Source organism: Vidua chalybeata, chromosome 4, assembly GCF_026979565.1.
Source record: "Vidua chalybeata isolate OUT-0048 chromosome 4, bVidCha1 merged haplotype, whole genome shotgun sequence".
Classification (NCBI taxonomy): Eukaryota; Metazoa; Chordata; class Aves; order Passeriformes; family Viduidae; genus Vidua; species Vidua chalybeata.
Window position 1 is genome coordinate 66,041,408 of NC_071533.1, and position 15,495 is coordinate 66,056,902.

Below are 15,495 nucleotides of genomic sequence, written 5' to 3' on the forward strand. Positions count from 1 at the left end.
TGTACCTTTAATCTAAAGACACATTCCTCCTTTCCATTCTTTTATATCATCCAACACAGGGTGACATGGAAATAAATGCTAGCATTTGGGCAGATTTTAGAACCATGCTTGAGTTTTCTCATGTGCAACACAAGGAAAACACAAACTATTAACAGAGCTGTATTTATAAGAACCTCCCACACAGCCTCCCTCCCCTTCACTTTGTGATATGAACATAAATTCAAACCCCATGACTGCAAATTAGATATGTGGTCCAGGCAAAGCACATTTTATGTTCACCCGTAAAAGTATCACCATTCATTCTATGTGTAGTTGCTCAACAGCACATAAGCATCTTGGCCAGGCTGACTTTTATTTAGAAATGCACTTTTCACATTATTTTCTAATTTCCAGGAGTTAGTAAAAATGCTTAAAGGTTTCCAGCCCAACACTTTGCCAAAGGACACTGGAGAATGAATATACCTTGCTCCAAATTGTTTTAGCACTATAACAACTACCTGATGAACCAGTTTTTCCCTAAAGCAAGAGTCTGTGAGGATTCTCAGAGCCCTGGAGGGGCAAGCTCAAAAACCAGTTCAAAAGACTCTGCATCTTCATGAATCCTTTCAGAAAAAACTGGCATGTCCAAGAGACCCAGCAGACCAGTATGTGCCTTCAGTTACAGAGGACAGAAAATAAAGGCAGTCTAGAAAACTCGTACATTGGACAAAATTATTATCTCAGGAAGATATTGCAAAGCAAGTTCAGTATTTCTTTAACAATAACCACTCAAGATGTGTCCTCAGATGTATTTTCATACCTCACTACTTGAGCTCCCACCATCTACCAAAATCGTGGTTGCATAAATCATCTTAATCCTTAAGTAGGTACATCAAAAAAGCCAAGTTCTCTTGCAATCCACATTTTTCAGAAAGTAAGTATCACATTCAGGGGAGATGCAGCAGTTTTAGTTAAACTAGTGAAGGTTCCCAAGTCTAACAGGTAAATACACATCTCAATTGAATAAACCTAATTTATTATAGACAGGTAAAAAATTATTCTATGCAAGATATACATAACCTCACATGTATTTCTGATTGTGGATTTCAGGTTCAAAGACATTTTAGATGTGGATATATTTACTTTCATATTGCTCATCAGCTAGATTTAAATGCATTAATATATGTTTCAAGCCTGAAACTTTTCTTCCTTTTCCATTTTTATAAATACACATTTAGCAATGTACCTCTATGAACCTCACAAAAAAAATCACTTCAATACACTATTTCCCCTTGTAAAGTAGGATGGATAAAAAGCAGGAAGCAAATTTATATCTCCTACTTAGAGAGTACACACTGCTCAGTATTCATGGATGAATCAAGGGAGATGACCCTTCGGCCTGAAAAACTTAAATACTTAACATAAGGGTTAACCTGATGATGGAGACATCCTACTTTATTTTACACTCTATTAGAGGAGCTCCAAATTGCATTGTGCGACCTGCGAATCAGACAGGGATCAGAGGTCGTCGCAGTGACAACCCTAAGAATTCATGGCTAGATCTGCATAACAAGATATTTTTAATAACTTCAGAGCAGTGGCAGGCTGCATGGCCAGGGCAAAGCATAAAACACACCACAGCAACATTCAGCTCTCAGGAAGAGACAAACCCAATCAAACCCATCACCCAGCTGATCAGACACTTTAACAAGGGAGTGCTGCTCTGAGGGCTAATTTTACAGTGTTTTGTTTTATATCAGTCCTACATCCTAATAAAACTTAAAAAAATAGAAAGCTCTTTTAGATGAAAAGTGATCATTTAACAGAAATAATAAGAACATGACAAACATGACAATAAAAATAACACCAATTAAAATAGGAAGGAGGGAAGAAGGAGCACTAAGTATCTGTATGACCTATTTAATATTCTGTGTTTATTTTTACAGTTATGGTTGACCTGGCTTTTTTGATAAATATTACCTAGACAAAAAAACCCCAAACCATTTAAATGTTGCCTGGGCTACCAATTTGCCCATATAAACATTAATAAATTTTACTATTTATTCTGACCACATTACAGGCTAACAATGTATAAAATCTGGTAAAGAACATCTTTAGGAATAATGCTGCTATAGTTATCAAATATTCCTATATTTCTCTATAGAAAACATACTAACAATCAACATCAAGTTATCATTTAAATCTTAAAATTAAATGCTTCCAGTTTTCATAGGGCAACTTCTTATTAAGAGTTGGGGTTTTTGTTAAAAAGCAGCACCTGGGGAAAAGACTTCTCTACAAAGGTGTCTCTCTTGCTGCATGGTCTGAGCATGTTTCAGTCAATGTGGTTTCAGGCACTGAGAGGGATCACTGAGGACAATTACCTAACCCCCAGAAACAACTTCTCTAAAATGAACAAGAGAAAAAAAACTGTAAGGATGTGAGTACAGGAAGCTGTTACAGAGAGCTGTCAGTGGGACTGGATTCTGTATGGCTACAGAAGCAGAAAAAGAAATTAAAAATCCAGTGCAGCTTTTTTTTTTTTTTTTTCTTAAAGCAGGCACTAACTTAACAAAAAGACAGGCTTGAAAAGAGCTGGTTATAAAACTACAAAATTATTAGGTAGAAATAACTCATTAGAATTGCTAAAATGCCAAGCTGTAGTTGAAGACATGGGAAAAAAAATCAGCAAGTGGTGTAACCAAGTAATTGGCAGAACTCTTGGCTTAACGTATAGCATATTAAAATTTAAACCTTTTAATGTATTTTAGGACTAAATAATTAGCAGCAAATATTTAAATTGTAAATTTGCAACAATTTTCTGATATTACTTTTTCTGAAAAAATCTTACTTGTATTATAGTGAGGTTTGAATATCAGATTCTGGACTACACAAGGACAGGCTCCCCCAAATCTAATTATTAATGGCATTATTGAGTTCAACCAGATGTTTCACATGGATAAAATTAAGTACAGGAATAAATCAAGATCCAAGTGCAGGCTTAGATTTGACAGAAGATAAGGAAAGGTGAAACAAAAAGTAATGAATACAGTTAATGAAAAACTATATATCCCTGGTTGTTAATGTAATTTGAAATTTAAAATTCGAAGTGTAACAGGTCTGTTAAATGATCCCCCTGCTGACAGACATGTGAATGTTTTTCACATCATCCTTCCTCCTGGATTTTGCCTGCCAAAGTTTTAGCCAGCCTCAGTACTAAACCTTCCACAGCTTCCCAAGGTAATTATGTAAGACATGAGCATACTTTGAGTGTACAAAATCTAGCTGATGAGCTACATTTCTATTAACAATGTCAGGATTTCAAGTATTATCCTAATGGGTAAGTCTTTATGGAAAGGATGTAAGTGAAAGGTAGCGTGCATAATTTAAAATGCAGTACATACTTGTCCTCTAAAATTGCCAGATCACTTGCATCTAATCAGCAGCAAATCAGACATCAAACAATAAGAAATTAAAATCCAGTATTGTAAGAAAAGGAAGAAAATATTGAGAAACAAATCTATTTCTAACCAGAAAAAAAAGTTTTTAAGAACAATTTGATTGTTATTCCTGCAAAAGAATCAAAAGTCTACAGTAGTGTCTATTTAAACACCAATCTAAGCCAGTAATTACAACTGTACTTCTACAATAATTCATAGAGTCACGAATTAACTTCAAATGTCTCTGGTGTTGCTGCTGTAGTAAGTTTACCTGAAAACACAGAAGGAGCGGATGGCTGGCTCTGGATCAAGGTGGCACAGAGGAAAATGTGGAGCGTGCAGTTTGCACTCCCTCTACTGGGCACTGGAATTCTCCTGAGCAGGCACTCAGAGAGGAAAGGTTCCTGTCTGAGCACCCTGCTACCGTGAAATAAAAGCCTTTTTACAGGTCCCACCCTCTTCACCTGGATTCAGCCAAAACCCAGACTCACAGAAAAATTAATTTCAAAACCCTCAAAATGTTTATACCCTCAGAATGCATTTCCTGTCAGAAACCTGACTGACATCCCAAACAAGGACTTAACTACAGTGAACATAAGCCATGTAAGCACAAAAAAGCATTTGCCTTTGACCAATACAGGTAGTCTGCAATTTTTTTTGTCCACCCTCCACCCATTTGAAAAAGTAACAGCTTGTAAAAATGCCTTGACTTCTGATCTACTGGGGGCACAGCAGTGGGAATGGGAAATGTGTGGACTGGGCAACTGAGATGTATTAATAATTGTAAAATCTGTTGCAAGAGATTTGTTTCTAGACAAGTAAAGTATAACCTTTGTTTTTCTTTTCCCTCTCCTCCCACAGCTCCTGAGAGGCAAGCACAAAACACAGGCTGCTCGTGCTGGCAGGGTGTAAGTGTCACATAGAAATGATGGCCCTCCTTGTAATTAAGACTCTCTGATGGTTTGTGTTCTTCACTCTCATAGAGGATGAAAGTAAAAGCGGTTATAGCTCATGTCACTATAAACCATTTTAAGTCAAAGTATCTCACTGTATAAAGTTCTGTGCTTTCCTTCAAGAGACTTTGTATAAGGGAACTTCCCTAAACCTCCAGAAAGTTCTCCTGTGGTTTGAAAAGCAGTTTGACATTTTATTTTTCAGTAAAAATAAAGGTAAAAAACAACTTCAGAGAAAGTAACTTGTGCTAATTGTGTAACAGGCTCTGATTGCCAAAGGCACCTGCCTTGGAGGCTTGTGCTCTGTGATATGGAAAATTAAATGAGAAACAATGGAAGCATAGATATAATAAGGATTGCCAAAAGCACACACCTTGTGAACCAAGCAAGTATTTCTTCAGTGGAATCAGGCCACATAACCACCAATTTCTTACTCTCAGTGTAATTTACATCAAGCTACACTGCTGGTATATTCATATTAAACCGCAGCATCAAGAATTACTCCAGATATACACAATTATTTGCATTTCAGCCATATCCACGTGTAACTGATCAGCTAAAAAAGAGCAGCAATGACACATAGCAATTGTAAGGCACTCCAGGACCTTCCCTCTTTAAAGTGACAATTTAAATCTGTGGGATTGAGAGATAGTAGAGTTCACAGTAATAAATCTCCAGTTTCATTGTCTATCACTAAACTCTTCCCTTTATCAACTTTCTTGATCTCAGTTTGAGGATGGGTAAAGCCTTTACTCCCTCTGTTCCCAGACAGAACAGAAACAAAACACAGAATAGAACAGATAAAAAGGGGGAAAATTAGTGCCCACAGAAGCCTGGAGATTGAGCAAGAAGAAAATGCAAAAGGTCCCAGGAGAGTGGGCAAGCCCAAGTCCCCAGCCAAGTTGCCAAGTCCCTATCACTCTGTTTTGTATTTGCTAATTAAATAAAACCCCTTTCTCCCTGAAAGAATGGTTTGCTGTGGTGCAGGATCATAATGACAGTTGAAATGAGCAAGTACACAAACAATTCACCTTTACATTCTCCAGTTAAGGATACAGCCACCTTAGAGTGCAGAACTGCCATCCGATCCAAATACAGAGATGGCACAGACCACCTACAAACCAATCTACATGGGACCTTCTGCACTCAGCCACTGATTCACATTCTCCCTCTCTGCTCACTGAACACTCCCCTGCATCTCCAGGTGTGCTCATCTCCACACATGAGCAGGTCCAGCACTCACTGGTCCCATGTGCCAGCAAATCCCATCTGTAAAGCTTTGGAAGGACAGGGTGGCTGGGAGCCAGGCCTTTGCAGGACAGACAGGCTGGCACTACTTCTTCTCTTGGCTTCAGAGATACACAAGACAGCAAAACTGGCATGGCAAGAGCTACAGCTCCAAGGACACGAGGACACCTGGACAAAGCCACAACACCTATCACAGGCAGCAATGCTCAACTGAAGAGGAGATGTGTGCAGTGTTTCACATGCTGACATGTAAATATTTGACAGATGGGGATTCAATAACCATGGCCTAAGAGATTCTGTTTATTTTGTTCTACTAGACTCCCAATTTGCCATGTTTTTATGTTTCAATAAAGTCATCTGACACATGAATAAAATATAATTTATGTCGTTTCCTTCTGCTGTACAAAGCTCTCTGTGTTCAGGTTATAAATTTAAAATAGCTCAGCGCTAACACTAAATTTGGTTATTTTCCACTGGAGAAAAACCCTAGGAATATTTATATATTGTTCTCAATGCTTAACTCAGTCAGCATTGCTTCATTTTAAAAGTATTGTGAGCACGATGTGCTTCCTATCTTTTTGTCTTTTTAACAATGGAATTTATTAGCTTTCAAATTAATATCAGTATTAGTTCTAAACATGTTATATAAGCATACAGATAGCATTGGTCATTCTCCTAAGTGGTAACAACACCACTCTAAAAACACACACACATGCACATTCACACATGAAAATCAGGGCTTGAATGTCTTTTACATCTTACAAGAAATATAGCAACCAATATTCCATGCAGAGGTGCAGCAAATGAAGTCCTGTCAAGCAAATGGCAGGAATGACAGCAGATGTCTGGATTCCTTCATAGCTGGTTGCATAAAGGTAGCACACATATTTCACTGGAGACAAAAGCCTCTGACAAGTCAGTCTTTCAGTACTTTTCATTCAGAGTTGGCATTTTTGACTGGTGTGGCACATCAGGAGGTGTTAAAATGATGAACCAGATTAATCTTGATTTAGCTTCATTTGTACAATGAAGGCAAAGTCTACAGCACTCAGTCATGGCAAAATGAGACTACACAATTTATCTCAAGGTGTTATGTCCAGATCAAATTCATACAATCCAGTAAATCCAAACCAAACTCTAGTCTGGACTCTGACCTAAACCACTTATTTTCATGTCAAGCTACGCAGTTATTTCATTTCATCACAGCCAACAGAAATTAGTATCATGCAGCTCTGCTTTTTATCTACATAAACAGGCCATAAACTCCTTTTTGGATCTGAAGAATGTATTTGATCTTTCAGCCTCTGTTTACCCACAAAGTCTACCTATTTCGTAAGAACTGTCATAGGTGCAATGAATCTCAATCTCTGTGAAATAGTTTGATGCTCTAAATTTTCCTGTGATAACCTTAATCACATTACATGCTTAGTACAGAGTAAATGCTACAAAGCAGAGAAACTACTTTCCTGAACTGAGAGACTCTCAGAGTTTAGCAAATTGTGAAAGAACATGAGCAGTACAGTGTCTATTGAGAAATATGCACAAAAGAAGCTGAGGATTTAACAGTGTTACACATAAAGTAACTAAGAGTAAATAAAATCTGCACTTACCCACTTCTCTATCCTAAACAACAACAGGGATGCTTTAAACAGTTTTGGTCTAATAACCAGGCCCCAGGAATATTATACAGGTGTTTACTGCTCCTTGATGGAAGCTACAATCAGCTGAATTAATGTACTTTATAATGAAACCTATGCTGAAAAGTTTCCCAGGTTACGGTTTAAGAGAAAGAGCATTTTTCTGTATACAAGCTAAGCTTTACTAAGATTCTCTCTAGTAAAACAGAATTTTAAGAAACTCACCACTTTTCTTTTTCTTGCTTTAAAGGAAATGTCCATTTCCTTGTATTTCTTCATAGCAGTCTCCAATTTATTCTTGAGTTCAATGGCACATCTTAGCCGATCATCATTGATTCCTGCTCTGGTAAGTAGCTGCAAACCAAGAAAACAACATTCTTATTTTCTTCTAGAAGTCTGAGCCAAAAAATATTTCCAGTTTTCCCTCATAATTAATGAAAAAACATCACAAATTCCTTTGCTGTACAAGTGACAATTCATGAAGCCAATTCATTTTCTATCTAGACTATAAAAACTAATAGCAACTAGTGAAGCCAAAGAATGAACAGCTATAAGAAAGATCTTCTTGAGAGTGCCCTCCAGTAGGCCAAATTCCACTCAGGAGGCCCCATGATACACTGCTAACCTGATAGAGAGATGTCTAACAAAAATAAGCTGTGTTTTACTTTGAGACTCTGCAAAGAAGCCAAGTCTTACCTATCTTAAAAAAACAAACAAACAATTGCCTATAGGTACCACACCCAAGGCTGAGAGCTATCCAACAAGCTACATAGCTCCTGCAGTGTCCTTTAGTACACCCTTACTGAAATAGAAATCTTCTCTAATTGTTCCTGTTTCTCCAACCTTCATTTCCTTTTGGCTCACTCACCCTCAAGCCTTACTGTATCCCAGTCCTTGTTTCACCATGTTTTTATTAAAAAATTAAGAAAAAAAAAATTCTCTTTATCCCACCTGAATCCAGGACTGCACAGAAGGCCAGAACTTATTTCTGAGAAGTTTGTGAGCATCCATGACACTGTTTATGATGGCAGTATTATCTTCATTTTCTTGCACTTTTATATCTGCTCAAAACAGGGGAAAAGAGTTAGTGCATGACATTTATGGTATCTTCACTACAGGAGCTAAAGAAGGTAAATTACTCTAAGACATTTGATCACTTCAGGAAGTGTTACAAACATCAGAATGCTTCTCTGCTCAGTATTAATTAGTCTATTACTATCCACATACTCAAAAAATCTGAGGAAAACATGAAAAGTGTTCAGTCCAGCATGCCAGAAAAGATTGTTAAGCCATCATTACTAAGGAATCCCCACATAAACCACAGACAAGTTCAGTCTTACTATTTTCATTACATCTTGTCCCAAGTTCAAATGAGCAGGGCCAAGTTCTTCATATTCAATACAAAATAATCCCTACCCTGGCAGTAACAGGGACTTGGCTGCCAAAGAAGCCAAGTATGCCATTATCCATGTAAAAGTTATACTTTTCACCCACTGTTGTCAGCAAACAGAGAAGGAGATATCACCCTTACTGTCTGTACATGGAATTTCCTTAGGACAGGAATTTTAAGACACTTCCAAAACACAAACCATCCTGATTTTTCTACAGGTAACTCACACCAACAAAGTTATACAAAAAAAGGTGTAATCACTTGCTAGCAAAACTACTTACTTTCTTGCAAGGAAAAAGTTTCAGAAACACCTAGTTGTAATATTTTTAAACTAGCAGCTTATTCCCCAGCTACAGAGAGAAAGAGGTGAATAGCAAAGATAAAGAAAATTGTATTTGATAAAGAGATTGTTTTTAAACACAAAAGACTCATCATAGATACTATGAAGTGCTATAATGGGCTTGTAACAACTATTACTAAAGTTCAGTCTTAGAAGGTAATTAATGAAATCTGCTAATCACACACAAGGACATCCAAAACTAAGAACAGTTACTAGAGGAACCAGAAACAGAAAAATAAAATATAAATTAAGAAAACAAATTAAAAAAAAAAAACCCACAAAGTGATGTGCAGGAATCCCAAAGCAAAATGGTGTGCAGTAACCCCAGCATTTAAGTAACAGAAACAAAACCAAAACCACAAGCACAAAACACTTCAGAGAAAGGCTGCCTCCAGCTACATGTAAAAAGTTGTTTCAGGTACCTGTGGAGATTTCAAGGTCAAGAGTATATTTATGTGAAATAAGCCCATGATTCCTAACAAAAGTCTGGTAATCATCATCATCGAGACCAGGGCCGCTGAATGCAATGTCCGAGTGTGTGTCTCCATCCAGCTCTTCTTGCTCAGGCTTCTCATCTACCTCTTTGTTTCCATCAGCTGTAACACACTGAGAAACAGGAAGAATGTCCTTGCTGCAGCATGGCTGTTCATCGTCCATGCACCCCAAAGAGGATGGGTAAACCTGCCCCTGGGAGGACAAGGAGGATGCAGGTCCGGCCTCATTAGCAGATGTTTGTTTGCTGAGCTCTGGGTCAATCTCATTCACCCCAAAATTGAAAGGATCTGGCATCAGAAGCTGGAAACAGTTTTCCATCTCTGTCAGTGTATCAGCAATCTCTTGGGACATTTCTATCAAGACACAATTGTTTTATAAAGTTGTTAGATACTGTAAAATGTTAATGTCTCCAGAGCAGACACAGAGATACAAAGCAAATATGACTGCCAAAGGGGGAATTCATTTCTCCAGTCACAGCTGAGCCATACAGATCTTCCTCTTCTGCAGAAATTGTCCTTATAAAAGTGACAATCCCTAAGCAGGAAATCTAGAATTTCCTGAGCCAGGTATGTAGAATCAGGACTCCTCCTTTCCTTATCCTCTCTAAAATTTCACTATGTAAAGATGACTCAAGTGCTTCATAGAATTTGAAGGAAAACAAGGCTCAATGAGATATTCTTAGTGATGTTGGTGGGCATTCATTCTACAGCCATGAATTTTATAGCTGTGTGTAGGAATAGCCATGAATGTATGTTATTGCTCAAAGAGATGCTACTGATACAAATTACTTTGTTTAAGAAAGTTAAATCTCTTTAAAATTCCACTCTAGTGTATGAAAACATTTCCAGCATGCAGAATAAATGCAGACACAATTGCATGCATTACGTACACCAAAGTAATTTCATTAAACAACCCTTTATAACTGCAGCATAATATACATACTATCTCTGTTGTTCTTTGGGGTGACAGAAATCTGTCTGCTATGCACATATTGCTCAGAGACTCATGCCCCAGTTACATTTTCTAGCTGCACTGTGACACTTTTCACAGTTATCCTACACTGCATCCAAGATTCCTGTGCAGACCATTGCTTGTATTTCTGGAACACAATGACTGTATATATAATATAAGTAATGCAATAGGCCAACAGGGCATTGGGAAGTCTGTGCCTAACAGAAATTAAGTCACTAGCTCCAAAAAGTCTCATGATTCATTTACTTGGGGTGATACACTCATACTTTACTGAATTAGAGACCAGATCTTTACTTGATAACATTTTCTTTCTTTTCCACCTCTTCCTACTGAACTCACTTAACAGTCACTTCTTTCCCCTGATATTCTTTAGGTGAGAGAAAGGGAGGGTTGAGCGCCAACAAATGCAGTATTCCTGCTTTCTGTTGTCAGCTATTAACTGGATAGCTATTCTCAGAAATTATTTTATGTAACCTTAAAAAAAAGGTTGCTTTAAAAACAAACAAGAAACCAAACCAAAAATGCACTAAGAGAACCAAAGCAACCAACCTTGCATTTCTTTTTCAGTTCTTTTGACTTTTTCTTTGTAAATGTTCTCCAGTCGTTTTTGTTTCTCCTCCTCCCTCCTCCTTTCAGCCACAGTTCTGGCATGTACATCTTGAAAATCCACCTAAGGAGGAAATTAAGAAAAAAGTGTAACATTCCTCGTAAGAAATATATAGAAAATCCATTTCCTAAGATCCTTATCTGTGGTGAAAAATCCTGTAACATCAGCCAGAAGCTCAGCAGCATTTCCTTTTATCTCTTCTCCCCCTTGAATCAATAACTGCAGCAATTGTGAATAGAGTTTTTACTCCTACTAATAAAGGACTGTTGAGAATCAATGGCTTTCAAAAGGAAATCATAAGGTAGAAAAACAAACCCCTTAAACCCCTTAGAGTTTCACATCCAGAATGCAGGAACAAATGGGGCTTTGGGAGATTTCTGTCACAGCATCGGAGACAAGGAGTTAGGGAGAATGAGCAGGAAGAGACTATGCAGGGTAGATATTAAGATTACATGAAAATATCACACCATGTCCACCAGGAAATTCAGGAAAATTTGTAAGAACTATAGCAACTTGTGTATATATACATAACTTACAAAAGAACTTTGTTAGAAAGGGAAATAAAAGAGAAGACCTTCAAATTTATTAAGAAAGACCTAATTTGTGATTTTACAGTTACATTACTGAATTGTGATATTGAGGGAAAAACCATTCAGCTTCACTTCCTTATGGCTGTAATATAAACATTAATCTGAACAACTCAAAACACTGTTTCTTAAAATATTAGCAATATTTTGGGGGATTTTTTTGTTTGGGATTGAAAACAAAAAAAAAATTCACTCCCGTTTTAAAGAAGGGAGGCTTGATTGCATGAATGCAGAAGGAAACCCTTTTGCGTTAGAACACAGAATTTCCTACCACACAACTTTTATGACCTGCCAGACAGACAGTGCTGAGTAAGCCTGCACTTTGCTGATTCTGCAGCCCACAGACTCTCTTGCAGTGTCTCCATCACAAGCACTCACTGAAGGGTTGTCATTCTTGCCACTGCTGGATGATCAAGCATGTCAACATCCACTAGCGGCTCTCAACAACCTACAATGAAGTTTTGGAGTCACACAAATGTTTTAATCTAACAGCTGTCAGAGAAACTGGCACGCAGGGTCTCCATCAGTTTAGGAAATAGGCACACTCACCAACCTGGTTTTTCAGTAGGGAATAGGTGGGCAGAAAGGTGGTAGGGAAAATATCTGGTTTCACAATCTACTGCATCATGTGGCTCACCAGAGTGAGCTTTCTTGGTTTTCAGGACCTGGTTTTCCTACAGGTTTGCATAGCTCCCCACACAGAACTGGGAGAAACAGATCCACTTAAAGAGCAACACTGCCCACAAAAGCAGAACAAAGATACAAAACCCAGGAACTGCAGCCACCATTTGCTGGCAGACTGGACTGCACAGAAAACCAGACCCAGCTTCCTAAAGCACAACTTCTGCCTCATGCCAGAGTACCTACAGGGGAGTCATCTGCCCATTCTTTCCCATTCTCGATACCAAAAGGACCAGGAAGTTTTTTACTGCTGGTCTGCAATTATGGATGTCTGAGCAGCAAAAAACTGCTCAACTGAAAGGATGCCAAGCAGCAGGCTGAGACAATTACTGCAACTTTTGTGAAAATACTGGAACACAGCAGTACTATACTCTGAGTGGATCTGTTTGAAATCCTGTTCTGTAATTCCATCCATGCATTCCTCAGATTCAAAGACACTACAATATGAGTCACGTGCCCAAATATGCAAACATTTGGAAATATGTGAAATATTTATCCTCTTTCTTCTTCTTTTAAACTTTGAGATGGGAGTTTGAAAACAATTACTTTCATGTATATTGAAGCATTATTTGTTCTTGAAGTCAAACATTTATCGAGGCACCTACTTGGTACCTCCTACTACTGACTTACTAACATTAAAAGAGTAGGGAGCTCTCTAGCTTTACACCCTAAAAGAGCAGCAGATAGCATATTCTGACTGTTTATAAAGTGACTTTGGTGATCATTAAGAAAAACCCAAAACCCAACTATGGACCACACACAGAGCTAAAACTCCACCCAAGTTGCCCCATGCCACTGTGCCAAACCAGTAAAACTCAACAATAATGTATTTTACTACAAAAAAAGTAGCAAATGCCTCCTCAAAACTTTTGGTTGCTTCTCACATTTCAAGCATTAAGCTGGCAAACGACCAGTTGGCTCATATCAAGTCTCTGAGTACAAGAGTTATCAAACTACCTGAGATTGCTTCTGTTGATGTTAATGCTTGTAAAGGAGCTCAAATCCAGCTGCTCCAGAAAATAGCACAGCTTGTATCAAAACCTGGAGAGGGATCCCCCAGTTGTTACTGGGGAGCAGGCACAGACCACAGGAGCAGAGCTGTTGTACACTTGTGTTCAACTGGGTGAAACTGTATTACTTGTTAAAGCCCCCTTGTCTCAGTCTTGCACTTCTCCTCATCACTGTCATTTAGTTTTCTTCCTTTCTTAAACAAGGTAAGAAAGGATAGTTCCATCCCAATCATCTTTTGTGAGCAGATGCCAAAATCTGTATAAAAAACCAGCACAGCACAGTTCAGTAGGGAACAACATTAGCTTACTATGGAACCAGAACAACAGAACTACTTCACGTATCACAAAAGCTTTTCATCTGCTGTTAGGGTTCTGAATCTGACTTTCTGAAGAGAAAGAAAATCAGTATGTTTACTGAAAGCCTGTTATTATCATTGTAGGCAGTATGAATGCTAGAATAGTGCTCTGAATTTTACTGCTGCACCTCAGAAGACAGACTAAGGCAGTAGAATGTTCCAAACACAGCAACTTGAAGTGACATCTAAAAGCTAAGGTTTACATGAAATTTCTCTTTCATAAAACCTCTTTTCTGGCACAGTAACACTGTAGCTGAGGGTGGCAGGCATGTACACTTGCAAAGTTGTACAGCAAAGGGGACCTAGAACTGGGCAGCTCAGTACAGAAATCAAGCTAGTTTAAACTGGCATAGAAAGATGTAATAGGTGTTTATCCTCAGTTTAATGCATGACCATTATATTATTGCCCTTCCCAAAAGAGCTAAACCTCGGGGCTCCAATCAGGAATCAGTGGGTGAAAGCCAGCTGGTGAGCAGTACTTGCACCCTAAAAAAGGCAGAGCCCAGCCACCAGTACAAGACCAGAGTTTTAAAAACCTATAGTACTGCAAGATGAACAGAAAGCCTGGGGTTTGTCTTCCAAAGGCCATGCTCAATAGAAGGTCTCCTACAGGCAATGTTGTCTCCTACAGCTTTTTTTTTTTTTTTTTTTTTAACATTTATTGGTTTCCTTACTTTGAACATCACCTGGTGATCATCACCTAATACCACAGAGTGGAGCAAAAAAAACGCAGCATACCTTCTTGTTCTGCTTTAGGAAGTGGTATCCCAGGGAAAGCTGCTTGTAGGCCTCCCCGTATTTCTCATGCCAGTCTTGCACTGCCCTGATGGCCGCTTTCCTCAGCTTCTGCGCCACCTCCTTGGGCGGGGGCAGCGGCTGCTCGTGGTCTATCCCCACCGTGAGCTCCAGGAACTCCTGGAAGTTGGAGATGAGCAGCGTCCTGAACTGGTGGGACCTGGCGAACAGCTCCTGCACCACCTGGAAGGCGGAGAAGCGCATCTCGGCGTGCTCCTCTTGGAGCCGCGCCACCAGCAGGCGGTACGCGTGGCTGATGTGCTCCTCCGACGACCTGAGCACGGAGAAAACGAAGAAAAAGGAGGGGGAGATATTTAAAAAGACGCTCAGCACGTACAAACGTAAGCTTGGGGACGTAATTTATTTTAAATTTTAAGCGAACAGCTTCTGTGCCGGCAGCACCCAGTCCCCACAGCAGGCCCCAGAACAGCGCTCGGGGCGGTTCTGCCCGGGACTGCCGACCTGGGGACAACAGCGGGGCCCGGCTCTGTCCCTCCCTCCTGCCGTACTTGCAGATCTTCTTCAGCTCCTTCATCCTGCCGGGCTCCAGCCGCAGCTCCCCCGAGGTGGTGAGCTCCTCCACCAGCTCAGCCAGGCGCTGGTCCATCTCCGCCGGCACCGGAGCTGCCGGGACACCCGACCCGAAATTCCCTCAAGCCGGGGGAGCCCCGGCCAGGAAGCGCCAGCGCCGCCGGGCCCGGCCGCGGCTGGGCGGCGCCATCTTCCGGCCCTCAGCGGAGCCCCGCCCCCGAGGAAACCCCGCCCCTCACACAGACCCGCCTCTTGCGTAGGCCCCGCCCCTCAGGGCGCACACGCCCTTGTAGAGCCACGCCCACATGGAGCCACGCCCATCAAGTGCTGAGGCCGCGCCCCCTGTGTGAGCCCCGCCCCTTTGGGTGCTGCTCCCCCCGCCCCGCGGCGGGTGGTACCTTCCTCCCCCCCGCCCGGCACCTACCATCTCCCCGCCCACGTGACGAGCCGGCACCCGGAAGCGCGGCCGGGGAA

General features: G+C 40.1%; 1 protein-coding gene across 1 annotated transcript in view; it reads right to left on the reverse strand.

Annotated features, from left to right (window-relative positions):
* Positions 1-15,210, reverse strand: part of UVSSA (UV stimulated scaffold protein A) — a 47,802-nt gene extending 32,592 nt beyond the window's left edge. The window contains exons 1-6 of the mRNA XM_053940965.1: positions 15,000-15,210; positions 14,434-14,764; positions 11,004-11,124; positions 9,410-9,835; positions 8,209-8,318; positions 7,483-7,611 (exon numbers count right to left, since the gene is read on the reverse strand). Of these exons, the coding sequence (XP_053796940.1) occupies positions 7,483-7,611; positions 8,209-8,318; positions 9,410-9,835; positions 11,004-11,124; positions 14,434-14,764; positions 15,000-15,097 (1,215 nt within the window). The 5' untranslated portion in view covers positions 15,098-15,210. The remainder of the gene's footprint in view (positions 1-7,482; positions 7,612-8,208; positions 8,319-9,409; positions 9,836-11,003; positions 11,125-14,433; positions 14,765-14,999) is intronic.
* Between the last annotated feature and the right edge of the window lie 285 nt (positions 15,211-15,495).